This window comes from Talpa occidentalis, unplaced genomic scaffold (genome assembly GCF_014898055.3).
Source record: "Talpa occidentalis isolate TD23 unplaced genomic scaffold, MPIMG_talOcc4v2.1 talOcc4.13, whole genome shotgun sequence".
NCBI classification, from domain to species: domain Eukaryota; kingdom Metazoa; phylum Chordata; class Mammalia; order Eulipotyphla; family Talpidae; genus Talpa; species Talpa occidentalis.
The window spans coordinates 74,227,276-74,254,553 of NW_023601322.1; the positions used below are offsets into that span (position 1 = coordinate 74,227,276).

Below are 27,278 nucleotides of genomic sequence, written 5' to 3' on the forward strand. Positions count from 1 at the left end.
ATAGTATTCTCAAGTGAACCATAAACTTCCCCCACAAATTTCTAAAACATTCTGAGTGTGGGAGTTACTGCCACCATTGAGATCCATTGTTTTAATGTTATAAACTATGTTTGTTATTAATCAAATTTGTTTTATTAATTCATAACATTACTGCCCATTTTTTAATGTTCATAAATCTTTAGTCATACTTCATTTCTTCTCTTTCATATCTAATCATTCACCTGTACTTAATGAATTAATATATTGTTTACAAATGACCTTAGACTCTATAGACTGGTGCCAATTTGAAGAATATTTATGTTCAGAAATGAGATGAGTACAGAAAGTGAGAATAAAATGCTTAAAATGCTTAAAAAAAAGCTTTATAGTAATTTGATATTGCCATGGCATGAAGATCATGATTTTTGTATTTTACAGAAATAGCAGTTTGCCAGATTAGAAATATCCACATTGTTCTTTACTATAGATTTTCTGAGAAGCATTGATGTAGACCAGTTATTTTCAAACTTTTTAAAATGTTTAAAGCATTTAAACACTTTCTTCAAATGAAAACCTTAGTAGAAGCATAATGTATAAGATAGATGAAAGGAAAGCTCTCATTAGAACTTGTCTGGCCATGTAGCCCTCCACACTCCCAAGGCGGTTTTCTCAGTGCCACCATGCACCTTATAAGGGCTTTTCAGAGCACTGGTTTGAAGCCCACTGGTCTATAGAAACCAACACACTCCTTTTGCTAATAATAAAATTAAGGTTTAATTTATATCCTGTGACAGAAAAAGGATACTTTTTCCTACTGCATAAGTACATATTATAATTGTTATAAAAGACAAAAAAACCCAAAAGCCCTAACTATATCTAAAATCAACTTTGTGACTTTTGTTTCTGGGATTGTTTTTCAAACTTCTGTTGTCATCTTTGTCTATAAGGTTATAATACCTGTGGAATCACTTTTTTCGCAGGCTGCTACAGTCCTTTCCTTCAGTTTAATTTTATTCTATAGACAGGTAGAGGTGACTTTTGGGGTCCTCTGAGAGATACTTGTATTTTTAACACTATGTATATTTTAGGTAAATCTATCCTAAATACATTCTTCAAATTTGGTAAAAGTTCTCATAAGATCACTCACAGAAAGGTACTGTTTTTACATGGATATCTATAAATCTCATCATTTCACTCAAATAAAATTCTCTGGTAGCTTCAAATTACTGTTAATGTAAAGACCATTAGTTAAGCTTAATCTTATTTCTGCCTATCTTTCTAGCCAGATATCCCTTCCATTTTTTTCCTACTCTTTCCAGCCATTCTGACCTTTTTTTTATTTTAAGATTTATTTATTTATTCATACAAACACTGGGTACAGTCAGAAGCGTGGGAGGGTGAGAGAATTCACCAGAGCAGGGAACAGAACAGGCACACCGACGAAAAACACTGCTGAGGGGAGCAGTGGGCGCGCCAGGAGAGGTCTGCGCGCCATGTGGGACCCTCGCCAGTGGCCAGGGATCGAACCAGTGCTGCAGAGGGTGAAGCCCAGCGCTCAACCTCTGCAGCACCACCAGGGGAGACCTTTTTTTTCTTTTTCTGGTTTGCTTAATGCTTGTTTATTAAAGTGCCTAGTGTTTTCACATTTCATGATCTTTGCACTTACTCTTTACCAGATTCCAACCCAGATTGGCTGTCTCCTATTTCTTCAAATTTTAGCTTAAACATCTTTATACTATATTTTTGTACTGTTCTTTCCTTCACCCCACCCATGGCATTATCACAATTGAAATAATATTTTTGTTTGTGATTATTTGTTTATATGTTTTTATGTTCTTCCTTCTTACGAGATTGTAACTTCAAACGCATAGAGACTAAGTCTTTCTTATTCATTACTACATCATCACTGTCTAACAGTGTCCAATATATAATAAATATTCAGTAAATAACTGGAAGAAATACAGATATATGTGTAATACTTTATGATTTTTTTTTAGGTTAAAGAAAGACCTGATGTGGGAGTTTATATCAAAGATTTATCAGCTTACGTGGTAAATAATGCTGATGATATGGATAGAATTATGACTCTAGGCCACAAAAATCGTAAGTATAATGCATAACTGGGATTAAATATGTGTTGAGTAGGCTGGTTTATAAGTAACTGGTGTGGCATTTTACCCAAAAAGATTTGGATTTTTAGCTTTCTTGAAAACACTTCCTCTTTGTTTACTTACTGTATAAGAGAGAGCATTGTGAATGAAAAAAATCAGATTGATTTCCATGCTGACTACAATTTTATTTTTCAGTAATACTGTATCTGAAATTCTCATGTAACTGTCTCAGTTTAACTATAATAATACTATAATACAGGTAACATTTATTGATTTCCTACAATATGGTAAGTGCTTTATAAGAATTTCATTTAATCCTCAGAGTCAACTATGAAAGTATTAAATTTCTATTTTGTGATGAAGGAAACGGAAACTTAGTTTATTGTTTTTTTTACAACTTAGGTCTCTTAAATTTAAGACCTAAACACATCATTGTTACAAGGGAAAGTAATTATAATTCATATGAGAAATAAAAGACCTTTGTTAGGTTAGTAAGAGTAAAAATAAAGTGGAAGTTGAATAGTATGAATATTTCAGAGGCAGAATTAAATTTTATTGACTAAGAAGAAAGGGGTATAAACTTTTAAATACTAGCTAACATTCCATTAACAAAATAGTAAAAGGAGTAACTGTTCATGGACATGTTTGATATGAATATTCAGGTAGAGGTGTTTTGAAATAAGGATCTAGTCTACTAGAAGTTATATGTGGGAATCTGCAAAGAGGTAGTAAATGAAACTTGGGTAACAAGTGAATATGAAGAAATGCGTAGAGAATAATTTTAAGGGGAGTAGGTGGGAAGAACTAACATTTAGAAGATATTTTTGAAGGATGTCATAGGAAAAATAGTACAATCTAGTTTTCATTCCCTGCTTGAAAAGAAAACCACTTTAACACTAAGAATTTATTATAACCTCTTCATGTTACTGTAATTTTCATTCCTACCAATCAGCATCACATCCCAGAGCCATTCCATGACAAGAACTTCCTTAACATTAATTGCCTAATACTGAGGAAAATGATTATCTGTCCTAAGGTGTAACTTATTTCTTTATAATTTGAAAAAGAGGGTAGGGCTTCTGTTCATGAAATATTCAAACAGGACAAGACAATTATAACTGAATCTACTCTCCCAACCCTATTTGTCAGCTGTTAGAAGTTTGCCAGTGGACATACATACTGTATAGCAGAAAAGCAGAATTCTGTAACTTTCAGAACTAACATTTGATGTGTTGGTCCTAGTCCTTTTAGTGCTTTATTATTACTACACAAATGGCATATCATTTATGGAAGGATTACCAAATATCAAACTCAGACACTTTATCTTATTGTGCTTCCAGCCTCCTGACATACATAAGCAATTTGCTCAGGTTCACTCAGCCAGAATTTAAAACCTGCTATTTACATCTTATATGTGACTTCAAAGCTCAACCTTAACTCTTGAACTTTCTAGTTTAACATAGCTTCAGTATTTCCCAGAATATTAACTAGTAATTTATTGGTAATTTGACCTCTTATTTTATAGATATGCCATGAGTTACTTTCCTGTTTACCTGCTATTAGAAATAACCCTGTGATTAACTTTTTTTTATCAAAATTTGTCCTGATTTTGGATACCTTATTGCCATTAGTTACTTAAAAATAAAGATAACACTCAAGGAGGAAAAAAAAATTAACACACATAGAGCACTGGCAAATAATGGCTGCTGGTATACTTCTGATTTCATATAGAATGAATAGTTTCTATTGGTCGAAGGAGAACAGAGATAGTATTAAAATACAACAAGGGCAGTCTAAAACAGCGTTTGAAAGTAGAGCTCATGTTGCTAAAATTAGCAGACAGACTGAGAAAAAAATCGAAAAGGAAGGCTGACACAGAAAAGCTAGCTTATTACTAAAGTTGGGTTTTTGAGGGACTCTAGGTCTTACTGATAATGGGATCACATCTTCAGTCAAATTTTTCAAAAAAATTATACACATATATAATGTATAATGCAATTTTTTAATCCTTTAATTTCTAAAGCACCCTTATTCACATTTGTCTGACATGATAGTACATAAATATTCTTTTACAGTAGGCCAGGACACCTATGGTAATACAAAACCAGATGCAAAATAGTGTTAGAGACTTCTTTGCCTAAAATCAAAAGACTAATTATGCATGTATTTTTTAATTCTGTTTGTTCCCATTCAATCTTTTTGATTAAACTTTCTGTAATTCTCTGTCCTTCCTATATTCCACTGTTGTGAACGACATCACTATCCATTCACCCAAGCCAAGTCTCCTTATTCACCATCTCCCCACATCAAGTGCTAACAAGACATTTTTCAAAATCTCTTGGAATTGATCTCTTCCCTCTTGCTACTCCATGTCTTTGTAAATCTGATGTGTGAGATTTTAATTGTGTTCTTGCAGTTTTCTCATCTTTGGTCAGGGGTAACCGATCCAAGTCTGTTTGCTTTTGGAATTTTTGTATCATGGTCATAGTCTTATTCAAAGTACCACAAATGAGGGGGCCTCCCTTGTGGCGCAGGGGTTAAAGACACAGCGCTATCAAGCTATAGCCAGCCACTGCAACATGAATTCGATCCCCGGCCAGGGAACAAACCCTCACGGCACAGCAGACCTCTCCTGTCTCGCCCGCTACTCTCCTCAGCAGTGTATTTCAATCTGCCTGTTCTCCCCACTCTGTCCCTGGTCAATTCTCTCATCCCGTGCCCCACCACCACACCTCTGACCAACACCCAAGTTCTTGTATGCATAAATCTTTAAAAACAAAAAATGAAGTAGCACAAGTGCGGCTTTTAGTCACTTTCTGTTTAACAGCTGGTTTACAGAGTTTGATATAGAGACTTTATTGCTACAGTAAATAGTAGAATGGTATTTTTTGCCTGTTGAATCAGGATTATTATTGATTCCTCTTCCTTCTTGAATTGAATGTAATCCAGATCAGAGTCAGCTTCCTGGAACATCAGTTCCAATTTATCAACCTTTACTTCAGTGTTGAATAGTTGACACTCTTCCCCAAAACTTAGTCTAAGTATTTTGTCCAAGGAAATACACAACTTAGTGGCAGAGAGAGTACTTAAACCTAGACCACTAGTTAGCATTAACCAGGCACTATGTTGCCTTCCTTCAGTTCACAAGAAAAATTGAAGCAAAATTAAATTGTTACTGTTTTTAATACTTGTTTCAAATTTTTTCCCCAAAGAACAGAAAACTTCAGCAATATTTAGTATACAGGTATCCCAAGTGTAGTACTAGTGATGCTGGTAGTTGCAATTAGAGATGAGAGGTAAAGGATAAGAACATAGGGAGTAAACTTTTTTTTTTAAGTTTTTATATGTAGACTATAAATCTGCAAACTCAAGAAAATTAAACAAATTTAAAATAATCTATTGCATTCTTATAAACCGAGTAATAGAAAAAGGCCAACTCAACAGGAAAATGAATAAAAGATATGTATAAAAAGATTATCTGTAAAAGAACTGTACACAATAGTAAGCATATGAAAAGATGTTCAACCTCACACATAATCAGGAAAATGAATGTTAAGACAATAGTGAGAGCTACTTCACTCTTCAGTTTGTATGATAGGATATCCAGGTCAATGGAGCCCTGAAGAAATGGGCACTGTGAGGAAATGTGAAGTGGGATGGCTGTTGTCAAGGATAGTACACCTGTATTGTTGAAATTTTAGAAATTTCCGTTATCCTGGATATATTAGTCTAGAAAATATTAACCAAAAAAAAGCCTATTAAACATTATTTATAATAAGAAGTTTGCACACTTTAACTATCACTAGAATGCTAGTTACATGTACATTATAGTACAAAAATACTATGGATTATAATGAAGCTGTTGAAAACAATGACTTAAATCTGTATCTAGACACCCAAAAGATTTGTAAGGTATTGGGCCTCCCCGGTGGCGCAGCGGTTGAGCGCTGGGTTGCGAAGCTGCGCGCGGCCTCTGCGGCGCCGGTTCGATCCCCGGCTGCTCCCGGCCACCAGAGGAGGGTCCCACATGGCGCGCAGACCTCTCCTGCCGCCCGCTGCTCCCCTCAGCAGTGTACTTCGGTCCTTCTGCCTGCTCTGCTCCCCGCTCTGGCTCTGGTGAATTCTCTCGCCCTCCCGCGCTTCTGACTGTACCCAGTGCATGTATAAACAAAAAACAAACAAACAAACAAACAAATAAATAAAGCATGCCTCTATAAAAAAAAAAAAAAAAAAAAGATTTGTAAGGTATATCATTGGGTGAGAAAAGAAGCAGATTATAGAGCAGTATGTACCGTATCTTATTTATAGTATAAAAACACAAGTTATTAAAGTATATATTTGGACAATATATCTGTGTGTCTCCACATTTGTATATGTGAAATAACAAAATGAAAATATTTTTAATAGTGTTTACTTTTAGGAAAGGGGAAGTAAAATTGGGAAAAATGGATGTAGGGAGTTTCATTTTGTTTTTTGTGTGTTTGTATTTTCAAATTTTCGTGCAGAGAATATGCTCATGTATTGCTTATTTAAACAATTTTAAACAAAATTCCATTCACAATAGTGACTAAAATCTCTCATTATGAGAATCAGTTTAACATGGTTTGTGAGAGTTATTCAAGGAAAACTAAAAATTTCCAGTGAGAAAATAAAATGAAAATAAAGGAATCTGAAGACCCGAGATAACAGTGAGAAAAAAATTCTTTTTTTTTTTTTTAAAGATTTTTTATTTATTCATACATACAAGAACTGGGATACAGGTCAAACACCCAGGAGGGTGAGAGGATTCACCAGAGACAGAGTGGGGAACAGAACAGGCAGACTGAGTGAAACACACTGCTGAGGGGAGCAGCGGGCGAGACAGGAGAGGTCTGCTATACCATGTGGGATTCTCCCTGGCAGTCTGGGATCAAACTGGTACTGCAGAGACTGCAGACAGCTTCACAGCGCTGCGCTCAACTGTCTGCGCCACCAGGGGAGGCCTAAGGAAAAAAATAATTTTTTTTTTTAAAGATTTATTTATTTATACAAGCACTGGGTACAGTCAGAAGCATGGGAGGGTGAGAGAATTCACCAGAGCCAGAGCGGGGAGCAGAGCAGGCAGAAGAACTGAAGTACACTGCTGAGGGCAGCAGCAGGCGGCAGGAGAGGTCTGGCTGCCATGCGGGACCCTCCCCCAGTGGCCGGGGAGCAGCTGGGGATTGAACCAGCGCTGCAGAGGCTGCAGGCAGCTTCACAACCCAGTGCTCAACCACTCTGCCACCGGGGAGGCCCCGAAAAAAATTCTTAATGAGTAAATGAAGATCAAGAACAATCTCCAAGTAGAAAAGTTCTGACTTAGAAGTATAAATATATTGAAATATAGTAAAATAATTAAAAGGAATATAGTGAAGCAGGAAAATGTGGAATACAAGGTGCTACTTAAAATAGATCAAAATTGATACAACTACAGGATTCATACCCATTTGTACAGTTTATAATATAAAAGTAGTTAATTTTATACTTAAAAAAATAAGTCAGCTCTCAGCTAAACACCTAACATGCCTAGCAACTAAAATGCAAATTTAAATTAGTCAGGTACACTTACATTGTGGCTATCATTGTAAATTGTTAATATTTCTACAAACCAGTGTTTTTAAGCCTTTGAAACAATAAACTTCCTCTTTGAAAAATTATCTTTTTCAATAGATCATCCAAACATGATAATCAAATTCAGAACACAAGTTTGTATTGAAAAACAAGTCTTTGTCATACCCTTTTGTCTCCGTTACCTTGTTCCCTTTTCTGGTGACAATTTCTAGTAGTTTCTCATGTGCTCTTCTTGATATAGTGTATGTGTGCCTGAGTGTTTGTGTTTTTAGAGAGAGTACTTAACCTTTTTTTTAATAGTTCAGATAATAGTACTCTATTCACTTAATATTATCTTGGAGATCACTTTACATTAGCACCCACTAGGACATACACAGGCATTTAAAAATAATATAGCGGGCCTCCCCGGTGGCGCAGTGGTTGAGCTCTGGGTTGCGAAGCTGCCCGCGGCCTCTGCAGCGCCGGTTCGATCCCCGGCTGCTCCCCTGCCACCGGAGGAGGGTCCCACAGGGCACACAGACCTCTCCTGCCGCCCGCTGCTCCCCTCAGCAGTGTACCTCGGTCCTTCTGCCTGCTCTGCTCCCCGCTCTGGCTCTGGTGAATTCTCTCACCCTCCCACGCTTCTGACTGTACCCAGTGCATGTATAAACAAAACAAAACAAACAAATAAATAAATAAATAAAACGTGCCTCTATAAAAAAAAATAAATAAAAATAATATAGCATTTCATTCTATGAATCTGCCATTATTTATTGACCCAATCATTTATTAATAGATTTTTGAGTTGTTTTCAGTTTTCCTTTTCTTTTTTTTTAAAGATCTATTTATTCATGCATACAAAAACCGGGGTACAAGCCAGATGTGCAGGAGGGTGCGAGGATTCACCAGAGTCAGAGTGGGGAACAGAACAGGCAGACTAACTGAAATACACTGCTGAGAGGAGCAGCAGGCGAGTCAGGAGAGGTCTGCTGCGCCATGTGGGTATCTCCACGGCAGACTGGTATTGAACCCGCACAGCAGAGACTGTGGATAGCTTCACAGCGCTGTGCTCAACCGCCTGTGCCACCAAGGAGACCCTGTTTTCAATTTTTCTATTATCAGTAATACTGCAGTAAATATTATATATACATGAGTCTATAAATATTTTGACAAACATTAAAACTGGAGTAATTTTTGGTTATTCATATTGTGATATGTCAGTAGATTGGAACAAAGAGTTTGCTTGAGTGCTGCACACTCTTCTCTCCTAGGAATTGTGAAATTCAGTGGAGGTCACTTTTAGCAGCATTGATTTGTTTTCACAACCAGAAATAGTATGTTTTACTTATACTGTAAAAGCAATACTACTAAACTATTTCATGGTTTTTCAGTTTGCTTATTTTCTTCCATTCCAAAATGAAAAACACTGTTACAGTGTGATTTGATTATCACATAGTTATGTAAAACTAGTCTTAACCTTTGACCTAGTAATTTCAGTTTGGAAGGTACATCCTAATGATAAATAAATGGAAATAATAAATCCTAAAGAAAAAAAATGAGATATCTGCTTAAAGATGCTCATACTAGTATTCCTTATAAGGACCTAAAATGGAGGGGAAGGTGGAAATCCCAGATATTTCTCAGTATAGGAATAGTAAAATTAATTTCAGTAAAATTTTCAAGTTGTTTTTACATGGATATGCACATAGGAGATAGTGTTAAGTGGAAAAAACCCAGAAGATAAAATTAGACCTAACATTCCATGAAAACATGCATGTGTATCTCTAGTGATCAGATGATTTGAAGTGGTGTCTGATTTAATAGTTTTTTATATTTTTGGAAAAATTCATAGATTCACAATTTGGTTTTAAAAAGAATAGAATGATATCATAATATGGAGTAACAAATCATTGCACTTTCACACATTTTTTATTTAATCAGGCTTTATTAACTTACAGTTTGGTTATCTAACTTTTAATATAGTTATTTGCCAGTAAAGAATATCCTTTTTTTTTTTTTTTTTTTAACAAGCACTTATAGTCAGATGAGAGAATTCAGTACACTGCTGATCTGCGCGCCATGCCAGCAGCCAGGGATCAAACCGGCGCTGCAGAGGCTAGCTTTGCTCAACAGCTGCACCACTGGGGAGGCCCCAAGAATATCCTTTTAACATCAAAAACTTTTAAAATCAAAACTTGCATGGAGAAGTTCTCCATGAAAATACAGTAGGGAGTAATGTTGGCATTGGGTAAAATTAACATGTTTTTTAAAGTACTTGGAAATTTTGGGGCCCTCCCTGGTGGCACAAGCGGTTAAGCACCGCACTATCAAGCAATCAGCAGCCTCTGCAGCATGAGTTCAATCCCCGGCCAGCCAGGGAGCTACCCACATGGCACAGCAGACCTCTCCTGACTCGCCTGCTGCTCCTCTCAGCAGTGTACTTCATTCAGTCTGCCTGTTCTGTTCCCCACTCTGTCTCTGATGAATCCTCTCACCCCCCACACCTCTGGCCTGTACTCCAGCTCTTGTATGCATAAATAAATAAATCTTTAAAAAAAATTAAAAAATAAAGTACTTGGAAATTTAAGAAAGATCCAGTGCATGCATATTGTGAAAAGCAAAGCAGACTTTGTTGACAGTTTATTTATGTAAAATACTTACATACAAGTACTTATGTTTTGAGTGGATGTTTTTGTTTTATAGGGATTGGATCATTATGTATTCTGCTATAACTTTTTCCCTCAGTTCATATTACAAGCATCTTTCCATGTCATACAGATCAACCTTATTTTTTTAAAAGACTACTTAGTAATCCATAGTCTGACTGTTGTATAGCCACTCCTATTGGTTGTTTCTGATCTGCTGTTGTGAACAATGCTGTACTGAGTGTCTTTGTGTCACCTAATGCATATGTGCAAGGGTTCTGTGGTTTAGAGAGCCAGAACGTAATACTTTATAGAGACACCTGAATCAACAATCATTTTTCATGTTTTTCATGATATGTATTTTTCTGTAAACTATTTTTTAGCCAGTGAAATTAAGTATTACTTGAAGTGAAGTATTTTTGTTCTGTGAAATTATCTCTTTGATATAAGAAACATTATAAATTCCTTTCTTTTCAACATAAACTGTCAGATAAATTTCTAGTAATTGCTAATTGTGCTTTTATGAGTTAGCCATACTCTGGCTTTTAGTTGTGATGGCTTATGCATTTTAAACCATTGTGGATATTTTATTATTTTTAAAGGACTTCCTGGTGTTATACTTAAAAACATTTCCTTTATTCAAGGTTCTGTTGGTGCAACAAATATGAATGAACATAGTTCTCGTTCCCATGCCATCTTTACAATCACTATAGAATGCAGTGAAAAAGGTGTTGATGGTAACATGCATGTCAGGATGGGGAAACTTCATCTTGTTGATCTTGCTGTAAGTAACATGATACTACTTACGGAATAACTCTTGTGACTTTTATAAATGGACAAAAATTCAGGTGAAGAAATTTGACTTCTGATTCTTTTTAAGTTGTTTACTTTTGTCTGTGTTTATTATTTATTGTGGAATTTTTCTAGCCTGTCATTTTTCACATCTACCTCTAGTTTCTTCCTCCCTGCCTGTTATTTTCAGGAGAACTCCTGGTATCACATTCGCTGTTTTACTGTTTAATTTAACTTTTTTTACACTTTGGGAAGATTACTCTTTACTTTTTTTGTTTTAGTTTAATTTCTGTCTCTGTTGTTAGGGCTCAGAAAGACAAGCAAAAACTGGAGCTACTGGACAGCGCCTGAAGGAAGCTACAAAAATCAATCTTTCGCTTTCCACCCTTGGTAATGTAATTTCTGCGTTGGTTGATGGAAAGAGCACTCATGTACCTTATCGTAACTCTAAATTGACTCGTCTTCTTCAGGATTCCTTAGGCGGAAATTCAAAAACCATGATGGTAAGATTTAATTGGTGGTATGGGGGCCTCCCCGGTGGCGCAGCGGTTGAGTGCTGGGTTGCGAAGCTGCCCGCGGCCTCTGCGGCGCCGGTTCGATCCCCGGCTGCTCCCCGGCCACCGGAGGAGGGTCCCAGATGGCGCGCAGACCTCTCCTGCCGCCCGCTGCTCCCCTCAGCAGTGTACTTCGGTCCTTCTGCCTGCTCTGCTCCCCGCTCTGGCTCTGGTGAATTCTCTCACCCTCCCGTGATTCTGACTATACCCAGTGCATGTATAAAGAAAACAAACAAACAAACCAATAAATAAATAAATAAAACATGCCTCCTAAAAAAATAAATAAATAAATAAAAATAATTGGTGGTATGGTTATCATCAGGCAAATTTAAGATGCCTGTTTATGCCAATAATTAATATGCATAGCATTTTGAAAACTTGAATGTTTTATTTCTTTGATTTGTAATTATTTTTCTAGCATACCATGTATACTAGCCCATAATATTGTTTGGAAATACGTATGCTTGATGCTTGCTTTTTCAAAAAGATCAGAGTGTAAATGTGGTTCAGAAGTTCTTTTTGATATAATAATAATGTTGGTATTAATTTCCCTTTGTCAAGTATAATATTTTATTTTGTATTCCTAATCCAACAGTGTGCAAATATTGGGCCAGCAGATTACAATTATGATGAAACTATCAGTACATTACGTTATGCCAATCGTGCTAAGAATATTAAAAATAAGGCTAGAATTAATGAAGATCCAAAAGATGCTTTGCTTCGTCAGTTTCAGAAAGAAATAGAAGAACTGAAAAAAAAACTTGAAGAAGGTAACTTTTCTCAAAATTTTAATCATTGCATTGGCTAACAGTATTTTTCTTAGTCACTATATGTTCTGATAAAAACACCTATTCAGAATTCTGTGCGCCTCTAACATTGATATCTAAAGGCATATTTCTGCAAAGTAACTTGATACATGCTTTAGCATTTTCATATTAAAATCAAGTAAAATTATGTAATCTTTTTATAAGTGATTAAAAATCATTTAATTTGAACCTCCAGGTCAATTCCCATGCTGTAAATTTCATATGGCCGTTTATTAAATAACTAACGCATTAAGGACTTTATTTCCCTATTTTCTCCCTGAGTTGTACATTTTCCTTATTTCCTTTTCCCTTGTAAATAAACCTTTTATTAACCTTTTGTGTATGCCTGTAGTGGAGTATTAATAAGTCCCTTGTAAGCGCACGGGTGAGGACCCACAGCCAGGCAACCCGTTCAATATCGGGGCTGCCCTATAACAATGAGGATAAGGTACTTACCATCATAAAGTACTCACTGACTCCTCACCTTCAAACTAAGAACAGATCCTTTTTGATTGACTTATGGGTTTTTTGCATAACAGAGGTCTTTAAAATGGCCTCTTTTCAGTCTTTGGAAAACTGATTAGATAACATGAAATCCAGAGATGCAGGCATTGCAAACATATGGGGAAGATACTCATTCAGTGCATTTGAATAAGGTTACTGTGGGGGAAAGCAGTAATTGAGCTATTTCTGAGATTATGAAATCTGGTGTTTCAATTGTGACCACTAGGTGGTATTTATAGTCAGTGTGTTTTAAAGATTTGATATTTCTTAGCTATGCTAATGTTGAGTTAATTTCTTTATTTTGCTGACTTTTAACATTTTTTACTTTGGTAAAATGTACCTAACATAAAATTTTCCATTCTATTTTTAAGTGGACAATTTTGTGACATTAAGTACATTCACATTGTTCTTTAACCCTTACCTCCATCCAACTCTAGAACTCTAATCATCCAGAATGAAACTTTGTACTCATTGAACACTAACTCCCTAGTCTTCTCTCTTCCTCTGCCCCTGGTAGCCACACTTTTGCTTTCTTTCCATCTTTATGATTTTTACTATTGTAGGTACCTCATTTAAGTAGAATCATAGAATATTTATTCTTTTGTGTCTGTCTTGTTTCACTTAGTATCATGTCCTCCAGTTTGATCCATAATTGTAACATGTTAGGATTTCCTTGCTTTTTAAGGCTGAGTAATATTCCATTGTATGTATAAACTACCTTTGGTTTCTTCATGCTTGGGTTGCTTCAACATTTTCACCATTGTGAATAATGCTACTATGAATCTGGGTGTAGAAATATCCTTTGATTCCTTGCTTTCAAGTCTTTTGGGTATTGAGTGAAATACCCAGAAGTGGAATTGCTGAATCACTTGGTAATACTAACTTTATTTTTAACACATTTCATTTTATTTATGCTCTTATGACATTTGTAGAAACAAATCCAGTTAATTAGTTGATCATATAAACAAAAAATAGACAAAAACATTAAAAGAATAATTTTAAAATCTTTTTATTTTGGAATAATTTTACATTTTATGAAAAACTTACAAACGTAGTAAAGAGAGTTCCTCTGTCCCGTGCCTTCCTCTGATATTAACATCTTAGATAATCATAGTACAATTATTGAAACCCAGTCCATCCATGTGTCACAAATAGCACTAGTTCATTCATTTTTTATAGATAGTGCATTTTCTTTATCCATCTACCCATCCATTGGCACTTAGATTGTATCTTGGCTGCAGTGAACATGGGAGCGCATATATCTTTTTGAATTAGTGTTTTCATGTTCTTCAAATAAACATTCAGATCATATAGTAGTTCTTTTTCGATCTTTTTTTTTTTTTTAAATCAGGTTGTATCAATTTTGGCCATTAGCTCTTTCAGGATAATTTCTGTATTTTAGCAAGCTTGCATCAGTTCTGTTTCTTTCCTTTTTTTTTTTTTAAGCACTCTTCTTTCTGACACCATAGAAAGTTCATTTTATTTGCCCTTAGAAGCAGTGATTTCTTTCTGATAGCTTTCTTTGGAGAATGTTATTTCCAGATTTGGGCATTAGGTGTGGTCATTGCTAACAGAATGTTATTGTTTCTCAGCCTAGAGAACAGAGGAATTTAATGAATTCTTTCTTCCAAGACTCTATGATCTCTTTCCATTCTTTATTTACAGGCTCAGATATTACCTTGTAATTAGTGTGTATTTTACTTTTACACTTGATCTTAGCCAAAAGGCTGAGAAGCGATGTGTGTATTTTACTTTTAAAGTTAACATAATCTTTATATAAAATATGTACTTTTGAAATAGCCCTTGTGATATAATCCTGAAAGTGGGATCACTGTACTATTTGACAGTTTAATGGCTCTTAAAAATACGTAGGTTGAATGAAAATCTTAACGAAAACTGAGAAGAAAGTGCTCCTCAAAAGTGATCACATTTTTAAAGATTTTAATATGTTGTTTTAAAAATATATTTTAAACTGTACTTAAACTGATCATTTGAAATTTTAAGTGGATCAAAATTTAATTTCTCTTTAAGAATTAAAAAAAAAATCCTCCATGTAACATCATGATCACTTTCTAAGGTTTGGAAATCTCATATACTGCCTAAGAATATTAAAATAAGGTCTGTTTACTGCAACAAACTAATGAAGAAAGTAGACATATTAAGACATTTCCTTAATAGCTGATTATCTGGTACAGAATAAAAATCATTCTATCAAATTTCTTTTCAAGGGGAAGAAATATCAGGCTCAGATATCAGTGGGTCTGAGGAAGAAGATGATGAAGAGGGTGAGGTTGGAGAAGACGGAGAGAAAAGGAAAAAAAGAAGGGGTAAGCTCTTTTTAGTGTTCCCGAAATTAACTGAATTTTCTGCCTTAATGATACATTCCTGAAGGAGTTGAGTGCATGCCTTTTATTTTTCCATCTTTAGTTGTGGTAGCAGTTTGAACAGAGGAAGTATGCCATATACCTGGTTAATTTTGCATTATTTTTTTCTCCTATATTGATGTCCTATTTATAACTGAACAGAATACCGTATGTCCTGTTTTTGAAAACTTAGGATTAGAAAAACCTATGATAGTTGACATACATTTTAAAATTTCATATAGTGTTTTATGCTGACTTTCATTTGTGTTAAGGGCCTAAATTTTTTAGGGAAATATGACTTTTTCTCATGCTTGATTAGGCTTTAAAGGTTATTGGATTTTTAAATAAATTTGCATGAGTTTATTTTTTAATTTTTTTATCTATGTAAAATGTACTCTCATTCTCACCTTGTTATGGGGCATTTGTTGACAAGTGTGAATGCAAAAGAGAAATATACTATAATGGCTTACATTTCAAACCTTTTACCCTAAATATTTATTTCAGAACTCTCTTCCATTAACATGGATCATTGTTTTCAAGCTGGTGCATATTTTGCTTGTCTTAATAAAATGATTTTGTTGAAAATAAACCTGTAAGTGATTGATTACAGGCCTTAGGTTTAAAACCTAGAAAGATTCTATAACTTAAAAAGACAGTAAAAGCATTATTAGAGCAAGAATTGGCAAAATATGGTCTGCTGGCCAAACCTGCCCACTACCTGGTTTTGTAAATAACATCATATGAAACAGCCATGCTCATTTATGTGTGGTTAGTGGCTGCTTTCACTTGAGACTGCATGGCCTGCAAAACCTGAAGTGCTTATTTTCTACCCCTTTATGCAAAATGTTTGTAAACCCCAGGCTTAGATAAATGATTTTGTGTCCATACATCTTTTTTCACAGAGTAAACCATTCAAAGTTGATACCAGATTTATTAAAAACAAAATTTTAAGTAGAAAAAAATGCCATTGCGTAATATGTTAAAATACTTAATAGTAACATACTTTCCTTCCAGGCTTAAATACTTAATGTTCAGTGTACTTTTCAAAGTTTTACCATGAAAGTTTAACTATACATAATTTTATCTGATAGTTTGACGTTTCAGAAGGCAGTAGTGACATTGGGGACAAACCAGTCTCTATAGTGAATGGTAATATATCATTCCTGTTACTTGAATTGTGTATGACTTTAAATTTTAAAATTCAGTTCCCTTTAACTTACCAACCTAAATAGTTTAAATAGACTTAAACTGTCACCAAATGACTTTATTTTTTATTCTTATTTTAATCTCCTGAAGTTTTAGGTAATAGTGGAGTTTGCCCACAGTAGATCTTTAAAGGAATACAGTTTCTAATTTCCATGTATAATGTTGTAAAATAAAATACTGCATAGACTACCAAGACTAGTTTTAAAGGAAAGTAAGTTTTGGTTCTTTACTACAAAGCTTAGTTATCCTTTAAAATTCTTTCTCTGGAACTGAATTTTTCTCTGTATATGTGTTCATTTTCTTGTTTCCTCTTTCTTTGGTTCCCGTTGGGCTCATTTCTTTGTCTTCCAGGCAGTAGCAGCAGCAGTAGTTCAGACTCCACATGTTCTGTCATAGAGAAACCTCTGGATAAGTTCTTGCCTAGTGAGTGGTAGCTCTTCAATTCTCTAACAGAGCTTTTGCTTTTTCATAGCTCATGGGCTTCATTTGAGAATTGCTGCACTGCTTCCTTTCCATAACTAAACAATACATGTTGAATTTCTTAGTAGAACAAAGCATGTGATTACTCCCATCCTCCTCCTTCATTGCTTCCAGTTAAACATAATTGTTAAAACATATGCTTATGCTGTTGTTTTGGACAATGGAAGAGAGATTCATGCTTTTGCAATTGAGATAATGTAAAGAGAGCTAGTAAGCTGTATAAAATAATTTTTTTGGTTTCTTTTTGCTCCATGATAAATTGCTAATTCTGTTCAATATAAGAGACATGTAATAACCAGTCCTGAATTTCTAAACTTATACATTTTATTAGGAAGCATACCAGTGCCCATTATAACATGTCTTAGAATTGTAAAGACCTTATACTTTGGTGTCCTATTTTAAGGGATACTTGAGATTGACAGCTCCCAAATAAAGAAAAATGTAAAGTTTGAAGCAAGTAAAGATAAATTTAATAGCATTTTATTTTAAATGGCTGTTTATCCCTATTTCTAAATTGACTGATTTTGAGAAACTTTCTAAGGTCATGATTAGAGAATTTAGATCCCAAGGAAGTTTTTAATGTAGAATCTACCTAGACTTGTTTCAAACCTAAAGACTTCTTCTTAAACCTTAATTCATTTAATTAAGTTGGAAGTATTGTAAATTTTATTATTTTATTTTTGGAGGAAAAGGGAATTGATGGTCTCTTGTATTAGTTTGCAGCTTACTGTCTTTTAAAGCATTATCTAGAAACTTACCATCTCCAAAACTAATAACAAAAACAATTGGTTATTTTTCTTATGCTTTTAGCTTTCTAGAGGAAGAAGATGAAGAATAATAATTGTTTTTCTCTGTTGTCAATTCTTATGTTTTATCAGGACATTGATTTCAGAGGATAGCTTGTAAATACATAAAATTGTCTTTAGAAACTATGTAGAGGTATTTTGTATTATAAATTGTGAAATATGAGAAAATATCTGAGTGGGAGGTATTATAGTTAATTTTCTGTTTTAAAAGCTTTATTCTTAAAGAAAGTTACATGAAAGTATGTTGTTAGGTTTGCTATACTTTGTTAAATTCAATCAGTTTTAGTTCTAATTTATGTAACTGGAACATAAATTGTTTCGTGATGTGTGTTAGTGAAATGGAAAGATGGTTGTCCCAGCGTGAATTGCTGTGTGTAACTTGTATGTACCTTCCCTTTTAAATTTATGAATAACCTTTATAATGTGTCCTTTGAATCATCAATTGGTGATTTACTTCTGTAGAATCATTATATAATTACCCTTAACAATCTAATAAGTCAAATACAAGTTTGTTGTTATACAGATGTATTTTACTTTATGCAGTAAACTTTTTTCATCTAAAAATTGTTTATATGTCAAGTTGAGAAGCCAAAAACATTAGGAAAACTTGCAGATTTAAAAACTCTTCAGTCTGTTAAATCCTTTGTTAATCAAATACACCGAAAATTACTATCATTTATCTGTTTTGTTACTATCATTTATCTGGTTGTTGTTTTGTGTTGCCTTTTCTTGAAGGGGGAGGGACACCTTTAATGAATCCTTACAATAGAACAATACTGAATTGGGAACATTTGAAACTGGATAAAGTAAATTTTGCTGTTTTTAAAATAACTAACTTTTAAAGTTGGCTTAACTTTGTTTTGCCCATTTAGATTATTTCCATGGTCTTAACAGGTTCCCAATTTCATGTCTTCTTTTAGTATAACCACATGGTGATGAATTGTTAAATTTGCACGAGTTTGGGAGTCAATGTGAGCAGTGGTGATTGTTTAGAACTGAAATCTTAGACTAAATCTTATCCTTGTATATAAATTACATCTTTGTGTTGAATGTGCCTTTCTCTGTATAAAACTGCTCTATTTCAGTTTTGATAATTATTTCTACACTTATACTATAAGTGAATGTTATTATACATTTTTCTTTGTTTTACAAAAGAAATAATGTTTTTCTTTTCCCTCCTCATCTCTGTGCATATGCTTCCTGTCTACGATTTGCTTACTACTTCTTATTGAAAGATCAAGCAGGTTGGTGTGATTGATTTGCACTCCACATGGTACAATTATTTAAACTATAAACAACTTTGTTATTTAACTACTTTTTTTTAATTCAGAAATTTTTTTTACAAGGTAAGTATCTTCTGTATTTAAAAAAATCTTTAGTTTTTTTTTTAAAGCTTTTTTCCCCTAAATTTTAAAGCCCATTAAGCCAAATTTTGGAACTACAAATATAAATGATTTCATATTCAAGTGATCTTTTTTTTTTTAAGAATAATTTTTTTTTTAAAAGATTTATTTATACAAGCACTGGATACAGTCAGAAGCGCGGGAGGGTGAGAGAATTCACCAGAGCCAGAGCAGGGAACACAACAGGCAGACTGATGAAGTACACTGCTGAGGGGAGCAGTGGGCGCGGCAGGAGAGGTCTGCGCATCATGTGGGACCCTCCCTGGCATACGGGGATCCAACCGGTGCTGCAGAGGCTGCGGGCAACTTCACAGCCCAGCGCTCAACCGCTGTGCCACCAGGGGAGGCCCACAAGTGATCTTTTTTTAAAGGCCAACTTGTTACTTATGCCCTTGGGTGTTCATGAAATGAAAATGAAATTAATAAACACTTAACTGAAATTTTCCCCTTTAATTTTTCCTTTCCAGAATTCACTTTACTGTTTTGGTTTGAACACATTGCAAAGGGCCATTATAAAAATACTACTAATCTTGTTTGGCTTAATTACTTGTTTGGCTTAATTACTTTGTGATATAATTTTTTTTAAAGATTTATATGAAGTTTTTGCTGAATTCTACCATGTAGAAATCCTATTATAAGGATTTTTGTTTTGTTTGATTTAGGGTTAGAGGTGACTTTTTTTTTAAATTTATTTTTTATTTATACAAGTGCTGGGGTACAGGCCAGATGCACGGGAGGCGAGAGGATTCACCAGAGACAGAGCGGGGTACAGAACAGGCAGACTGACGAAACACACTGCTGAGGAGAGCAGCAGGCAAGACAGGAGAGGTCTGCCGCACCATGTGCTGCACATGTAGGATTCTCGCAGGCTGGCCGGCATTGAACCCGCGCTGCAGAGGTTGTGAACAGCTTCACAGCGCTGCACTCAACTGCCTGCGCCATCAGGGAGGCCTTGTTAGAGGTGACTTATAATGATGTCACATTTTGAAATATCTGGTTAGGAGAGTTGGTACATACATTTAGCTTAATATATGATTTGGAAAGAACATAATGTATTACAAAAATTCTGGCAAGAATAATATGTCATTTAAATATTATGCTTTTGAAACTGAACCTAGCTATATATGCATGATTATCTTTATGAAACTGTTATGAGAGCACAAGATTTTTGCTGCTGAAGCTTCAGTTTAAAATATTGCCTAAATGGTTTTGAGTAAAGAGTGCAATTCAGTCATAGTAGTAATACATCAATAGCCATGGGCTTTTGTATTACTTACTGTACATGTAATCTTTTTATTTCACTGCCAGTTGAGAGGTTTGGAAACAGTTTTTCTAACTGTTAATAAAACAATAGAACTTTAGAAGCCTAAAAACTTAGTACATATGTTGATCAGATCATTTCCTCTATACTGTTAGTATCCATGACTTCACACATTCTTCTTGTGTTTTTTTTTTTTTTGGTCTTAACATAGTTCCCATTTTTTTCTGTAAATATTTGTAATTCTGAGGTGGAAAGGAAGTTGGAAGTTTTTAAAATGCATGCACTTTATTCCTGATCTTATTACCCTCCCCCGAGTTTTCTAAGAAATAATATAATCAGTAAGAAATCCTTCCTAGGAATTCACTAAACTAGGAGTTAAATTATTTTTTTCAATTATTTTTTAACAGTGTAATTTTGAACATTCAACACAGGTGCCTGTGCCAGAGAAAGCAATGTGATCAGGTCTAAATCCTGACTTTTGGAATGCAATGAATCACACCACACCAAAGCATGAATTTGGATCTAGTGCTTTTATTTATTCTTTTATTTAACTTATTTGTTTTGTGGCTGTAGTTGCTTTGGACTGTTTCTATAGAAATGAAGGGTGACGTATTTTAAGCCTTTTTTTAAATACAATTTTATCCTAAAAAATTAAAGGCAATAAATGATTCTTTTTCTCATGGTTCCTGAGAGAGTAAACTCAAGATATATATCTCCAGCATAATCATTATTTGGTTCTCTTTCCTTCTTAGCAGGAGAGGTTAGCTTTTGGGTGAAGACATTAACGATTTACAAACTCTCCTGATACACACTTTTCTGTGGTTCCTTGGGAAGGAAGTTAATTAAGAAAGACAAACTTTCAGGAGCGCATCAGACCAATTCTATGAAAAGTTTGATCATTTCTCTGAAGGAAAGTATGTTTCAAAGAAATTGAATTACCAGAAATGAATTACCTTTGATTCAGTTTCATAACCAGTTTAATGAGCTAGAATTTATTTTCACTCTTTGATTTTTCATTTTAATTTTGTGATTTTAAAATTCTTTTGTTGAACTGTTATAGATACATTAAAACGCTACTAGATTTTTTTTTTAAAGATTTATTCATTTATACAAGAGCTGGGGTACAGACCAGAGGCGCGGAAGGGTGAGAGAATTCAGAGACAGAGCAGGGAGCAGAACAGGCAGACAAAGGGGGCTAGGCAGAAGGGGTCTGCCATGCCATGGGGGACTCTTCCTGGCCAGCCAGGAATCGAACCCGCACTGCAGAGGCTGTGGACAGCTTCATAGCACGGCTCTCAACCCACTGTGCCACTGGGGAGGCCCAAAACACTACTAGATGTTATAACCAAAATAATCAAAACCTGTATTTCAAGCATTATTATCTGATAGTATTTCCACATAGATTTGACACTGGCATGTTTAATCTGACGTAGAGAGATCTAGGATGCTGAGTTTGATATAATTATGAGCTATTTTAGTTTTTCATGTAAGATATATATGACAACAGCTCAGCAGCTATAAAATGCTTGGTTAATTACTATGTAACTGTTATAAAATTAGTATAGAATTTCTTCCCTTAAAAATATACTGTGCAATAAAACAAGTAATTCTATTAAACAAAGATTTTAGAAAAACTCTGAAAATATATATTAAAAACTAATTCTGCCTGACATTTTTACCCCTGTATATTATACATATATGTGACTTTTATTCAGTTATTTTACTAAATTTTGAGGAGCACTCTGCAAAGTCACTTGATTTTATACCTCAGTATCAAAAAAAAGTAATCATGTTGCTTTTTGGATCACATATGCTATATGAGTGCACACAGATCTTTGCCTTTTCATTTATTCGGCTTTCCTGTTAATCTTTCGTTGCTGCTCATCTCTTGTTTTTCTTTTACTTCTGTTCTTAGTTATTGACACTTGGATAATAGTTTGAATTTAGCAGTTAGCTAAAAAATTCTTTTTGTGAACACAGTAAATAAAAATGAAATGTATTGTTTGATTTCCTTGAAGTGCTCATTTTTTTTTTTTTTTAACTAAGGGATGTATCTTATGTATTGAGGATATTTTATACAAGTCGAAATATTGACTCTGGTGTGGTTGTTGTAATTAAATGACAAATAGGTAAAAAGAAAGTTTCCCCAGATAAGATGGTGGAAATGCAAGCAAAAATTGATGAGGAGAGAAAAGCACTTGAAACAAAACTTGACATGGAAGAAGAAGAAAGGAACAAGGCTAGAGCTGAATTAGAGAAACGAGAAAAAGACCTTCTTAAGGCCCAGTGAGTAATACTAATTTGAGATGGCATCATGATTTAAATTTCTAGTATTTTTCATGTGATGCAGAAGTAAGAATATTGAGTAATAATTAAAAGCTTGATTTTTGTCTCCAGTGTAGCTCTCTTGGATGGAAATTTTCATTGTATGTGGTGTATTTCTAAAAATTACATTTTGATTATTTCTTCTCCATGTCGGGGGCATGTCAGTGGGTTTTAGTTATAGATTAAATAAAAAATTAATACTACACAGGTATAATTTGATAGAGATGTTACATTGTTACACTCATATTTGGGAAAATTATGTCAAATTCTTGTGAAATTTCGTGAAACAATTGTAGTAGAATAGCAAGTGATTAATAGACTAAGAGTGCTCTTATTTTAATCAACAGACAAGAGCATCAGACTTTGCTAGAGAAATTATCTGCACTGGAGAAGAAGGTAATTGTTGGTGGTGTTGATTTGTTGGCAAAAGCTGAGGAACAAGAAAAACTTCTTGAAGAATCTAATATGGAATTGGAAGAAAGGAGGAAGAGAGCAGAACAACTTCGCAGAGAACTTGAGGAAAAAGAGGTAATGTGACTGTTTTTGGTTCATGCTTTGCCAAACCTTTTAATTTTTCTAGTGAAAAGTGAACTATCAATAATCTTAGTGAAAGTTTAAAGCATATGTGTGGCTTGTTTGAAAGATGATACAGTTGTCCCTTGAATAACATGGGAGTTAGGAAGGCCAACCCTCATGCAATCAAAAAATCATGTCTAATTTGTACCTCCCCTCAAACGTAAGTATTAATAGCTTGCTATTGACCAGAAGCATTAGTGATAAGAGTATATGTATATGTTATATTTGCGGTATTCTTACAACATAATAAGCTAGGGAAAATAAAATGTTAATGAGAAAATCATAAGTGTAGCATCATAAAGCTCTTTATCTTCATCATCTTCATGCTGAAGAGGAGAAAGAGGGAAACGAATCTGTGTAAGTGGGCCTGCACCATTCAAACCCATGCTGTTACAGGGGCAGCTGTAGTTGCTGATAAACATTTGTAATATGTTAAATAATCAAATTTATGCTAAATATTCAAATTTATTGCTATTCTACTACAATTGTCTCACGAAATTTCACAAGAATTTGACATAATTTTCCCAAATATGAGTGTAACAATGTAACATCTCTATCAAATTATACCACTGTGTAGTATTAATTTTTTATTTAATCTGTAACTAACTAAAACCCACTGACGTGCCCCCGACACGGAGAAGAAATAATCAAAATGTAATTTTTAGAAATACACCACATACAATGAAAATTTCCATCCAAGAGAGCTACACTGGAGACAAAAATCAAGCTTTTAATTTAATGAAGTAGTTCTGAACGTTTTTTTTTTTTTTGTGTGTGTGTGTCATAGCAAGAACGCTTGGATATCGAAGAAAAATATACCAGTTTGCAAGAGGAAGCACAAGGAAAGACCAAGAAATTAAAGAAAGTTTGGACTATGTTGATGGCTGCAAAGTCAGAGGTTGGTCTCTTAGAAATTGCTTACTAAATAAGGTAGTTCTGAAGCTTTTTTTTTTTTAAAGATTTATTTATTTATGCATACGAGAGCTGGGGTACAGGCCAGAGATGTGGTGGGTGAGAGGATTCACCACAGACAGAGCCGGGAGCAGAACAGGCAGATTGAGTGAAATACACTGCTGAAGGGCAAGTCAGGAGAGGTCTGCTGCGCCATGTAGGTTGCTCCCTGGCCAGCCGGGTATTGAACTTGTGCTGCAGAGGCTGCGGACTGCTTCATAGTACGGTGCTTAACCCCTTGCGCCTCTCGGGAGGCCCAGTTCTGAATTTTTTTTAAAAGTCTTATTTGATTAGGTATGATTTAAAATCCTAGAGGACTCATGTATTTGCTTATAATTTTAAAGAAATAAATTATTTCTCCTTTATGTGCAATTTAAAATTTTAGCTACTTAGCTAAAATGTTGTTTACAATCTTACCTAATATTGTGGGATAGTAATAGTATCATTTTGCTCATTGTTTTTGTGAAAGAACTGGATAAACACAAGGTTTCTCAGACCAGTGCCCTATCTCACATGGAACTGTTCTGTACTTGAAATCTTGCTTACCCTTAATATTTTCATTGTTTTTCTGGTAGATGGCTGATCTCCAACAAGAACATCAGAGAGAAATTGAAGGGCTACTGGAGAACATTCGACAACTTAGTCGGGAGCTTCGACTTCAGATGCTTATTATTGATAACTTTATACCTCAGGATTATCAGGTAAGAGGGTGGTATCAGTAACATATATGTTGGGTCCCTTGGCTGGGGTTAAGGAATAGAGAAATATAATTTTTAATTTAATTGGTGGCCAATAACTTTTTTAGTATTGATTATAAAATTTTCTTGAAATAATGCCATCACATTTCACTTGAACTTGATACATAATTCTTCTGAGCATCTAAATAGTAGTGCCTCAGCCCTTTGGAGGAACCAAGGTTCTTGTAATCAGAATCAGAAACGAGGTATAGATTCTGTTCATTCATTCAACATCTTTATCCTTTAAGTATCCTAACTAGAGCAGAACCCTTGTGCTGGCATTTTCTTTCAACTTAGGGATGCTAATTCTATGTACATGTGTATGAAAACACATACAACATGAAATTTAACACTTTACTGAGTGTATAGTACAGCAATATTAGGTGTATGCACTACATTGTGCAGCCACTACCACCATCCATCTTCAGATGGACGCTAATTTTTAATAATAGTATATTTTAAAAATCTCAACCTTTCTTATTAAAAATTTCCTGTTTTAATAAATTTTAATATATTGATTTCTTAAAAATCTATTTTGAATGTCTATATAGCCTTAAGAAATTTGTGAAAATAAGCCATGCTATTTTTTTCCTTTGGTTCTCAGGCACATAGGATTAATCTTTGGTTAATGGTACTCTTTCCTTATTTATCCTTGAATGGCCTGCATTGACTTATTAATTATTTTGTACTGAACTCATCCCCTTAGTCTCAGACCATGATAGTACTTCTAACCAAGTGATTTCTCCCTCTCTTCTTCATTCCTTTGCTCTAAGGTAACAGCCTCTTCATACCCTGGCTTTCATTTTTCTGTAGCTTAATTGTGTCTATGTATTTAGAAATCTTTAAAAAGGGTACCAGCAGTATGTAATGTTTTGAGACTTATTTCATTAATATTACTAAGATTTAAATTCCATGAATATTTTTCTATATTATTAAATATTAAAAGTGGGCTATCTTTGATTCTTTTAAAAGGAAATGATTGAAAACTATGTCCATTGGAATGAAGACATAGGAGAATGGCAGCTAGTGAGTATTACCTTCATCGTTTCATGAAATACTTCTGGAGTACTTCCTATAGACTTGGAATTGTGCTGGGCACTTTGAAGAGAGTATAAATCAGGAGAATGCAGTATGGTGGATAAGATGTTTTTCTAACTAGCTATAACACACAGAGTATTTAGTATAAATGGTCTAGTCTGGGGCTACATGGAACTGAGTGACTTAGGACTGAATAAGCATTGGGGTCTCTTTCTGATCTAGCATATTTTATGAGTATAATAGCATTATATCTCATAGTAATTTACCTTGTTCATAGTATTGTTAATTAAGACAATTTTCTTCCCTTCGCCCCCCCCCCTTTTTTTTTCTTTTTTGAGAAATGTGTTGCCTACACAGGGAATAACATGAGGAAGCAGACTCCTGTTGCTGATAAAAAAGAAAAAGACGTAAGAATGATTTTTTTTTTTAATTATAGTTACTTCCTTACAGGACTGTGGGTCACAAAATTATACTATCATCTTGATAATCTATTAATCAGGTCTGCTGAAAAATGAATGAATCTTTTGTGAATAGAGGCTGTAGAATGGGATGATTATTAGGACAATTCTGCTCACCTTTAGTCATGGTAGCAGGCTTATCACTTACGCCATAAGGGTGATGTGGAATCAGTCTTTGGAGCACTCTTCACATCCTCTCTGGGTCGTGGAGATCTATTTAGAGAATAGAATGTGTTTTTTCCTTTTCAAAGCTAGTCTTAGTCCTAGGTCAACAGGTGGAAGGAGCAGCATTAAGGAAAATGATACATTTTTCTTTACTTCTAAGGATCTTGTAGGGCTTATCCACTAAGCTTGGTACATTTGAGAAAAACGGTAGTGAAATATCTTTAGATACTTATTTGGTATTTTTTGACTTTTTTCTTAAAGTTTTATTCAGTATTTAAAATCTTCCCCCAAATGTGGTTTAACTTCTCCCTATAAGAGTGTTTTGTATTTCCTTTACTTAGCCCTTTGAAGTAGACCTTTCCCATGTGTATCTTGCCTATACTGAGGAGAGCCTGCGACAGTCTTTAATGAAATTGGAAAGGCCACGGACATCAAAGGGGAAAGCAAGACCAAAAACAGGGAGAAGGTAAGGACTGTCTTTGAATCCCATCAAACAAAGGCTGTGAGATGTTCTAAGATTAAGAGGAAGCTTAGTTGACTTTTATATGGT

At 34.6% G+C, this 27,278-nt stretch overlaps 1 protein-coding gene across 6 annotated transcripts in view; it reads left to right on the top strand.

Annotated features, from left to right (window-relative positions):
• Positions 1 to 27,278, top strand: part of KIF3A (kinesin family member 3A) — a 196,958-nt gene that overhangs the window by 19,163 nt on the left and 150,517 nt on the right. For 5 of the 6 annotated variants that reach the window (XM_037509355.2, XM_054694410.1, XM_054694409.1 and 2 more), the window contains exons 5-16: positions 1,977 to 2,082; positions 10,948 to 11,087; positions 11,401 to 11,598; positions 12,245 to 12,419; positions 15,188 to 15,286; positions 22,608 to 22,764; positions 23,151 to 23,331; positions 24,167 to 24,277; positions 24,906 to 25,031; positions 26,040 to 26,093; positions 26,444 to 26,512; positions 27,070 to 27,194. In XM_037509355.2, the coding sequence (XP_037365252.1) occupies positions 1,977 to 2,082; positions 10,948 to 11,087; positions 11,401 to 11,598; positions 12,245 to 12,419; positions 15,188 to 15,286; positions 22,608 to 22,764; positions 23,151 to 23,331; positions 24,167 to 24,277; positions 24,906 to 25,031; positions 26,040 to 26,093; positions 26,444 to 26,512; positions 27,070 to 27,194 (1,541 nt within the window). Of the gene's footprint in view, positions 1 to 1,976; positions 2,083 to 10,947; positions 11,088 to 11,400; positions 11,599 to 12,244; positions 12,420 to 15,187; positions 15,287 to 16,879; positions 16,952 to 19,049; positions 19,059 to 22,607; positions 22,765 to 23,150; positions 23,332 to 24,166; positions 24,278 to 24,905; positions 25,032 to 26,039; positions 26,094 to 26,443; positions 26,513 to 27,069; positions 27,195 to 27,278 lie in introns of all 6 variants that reach the window. The other variant, XM_054694411.1, reaches the window with a different exon arrangement.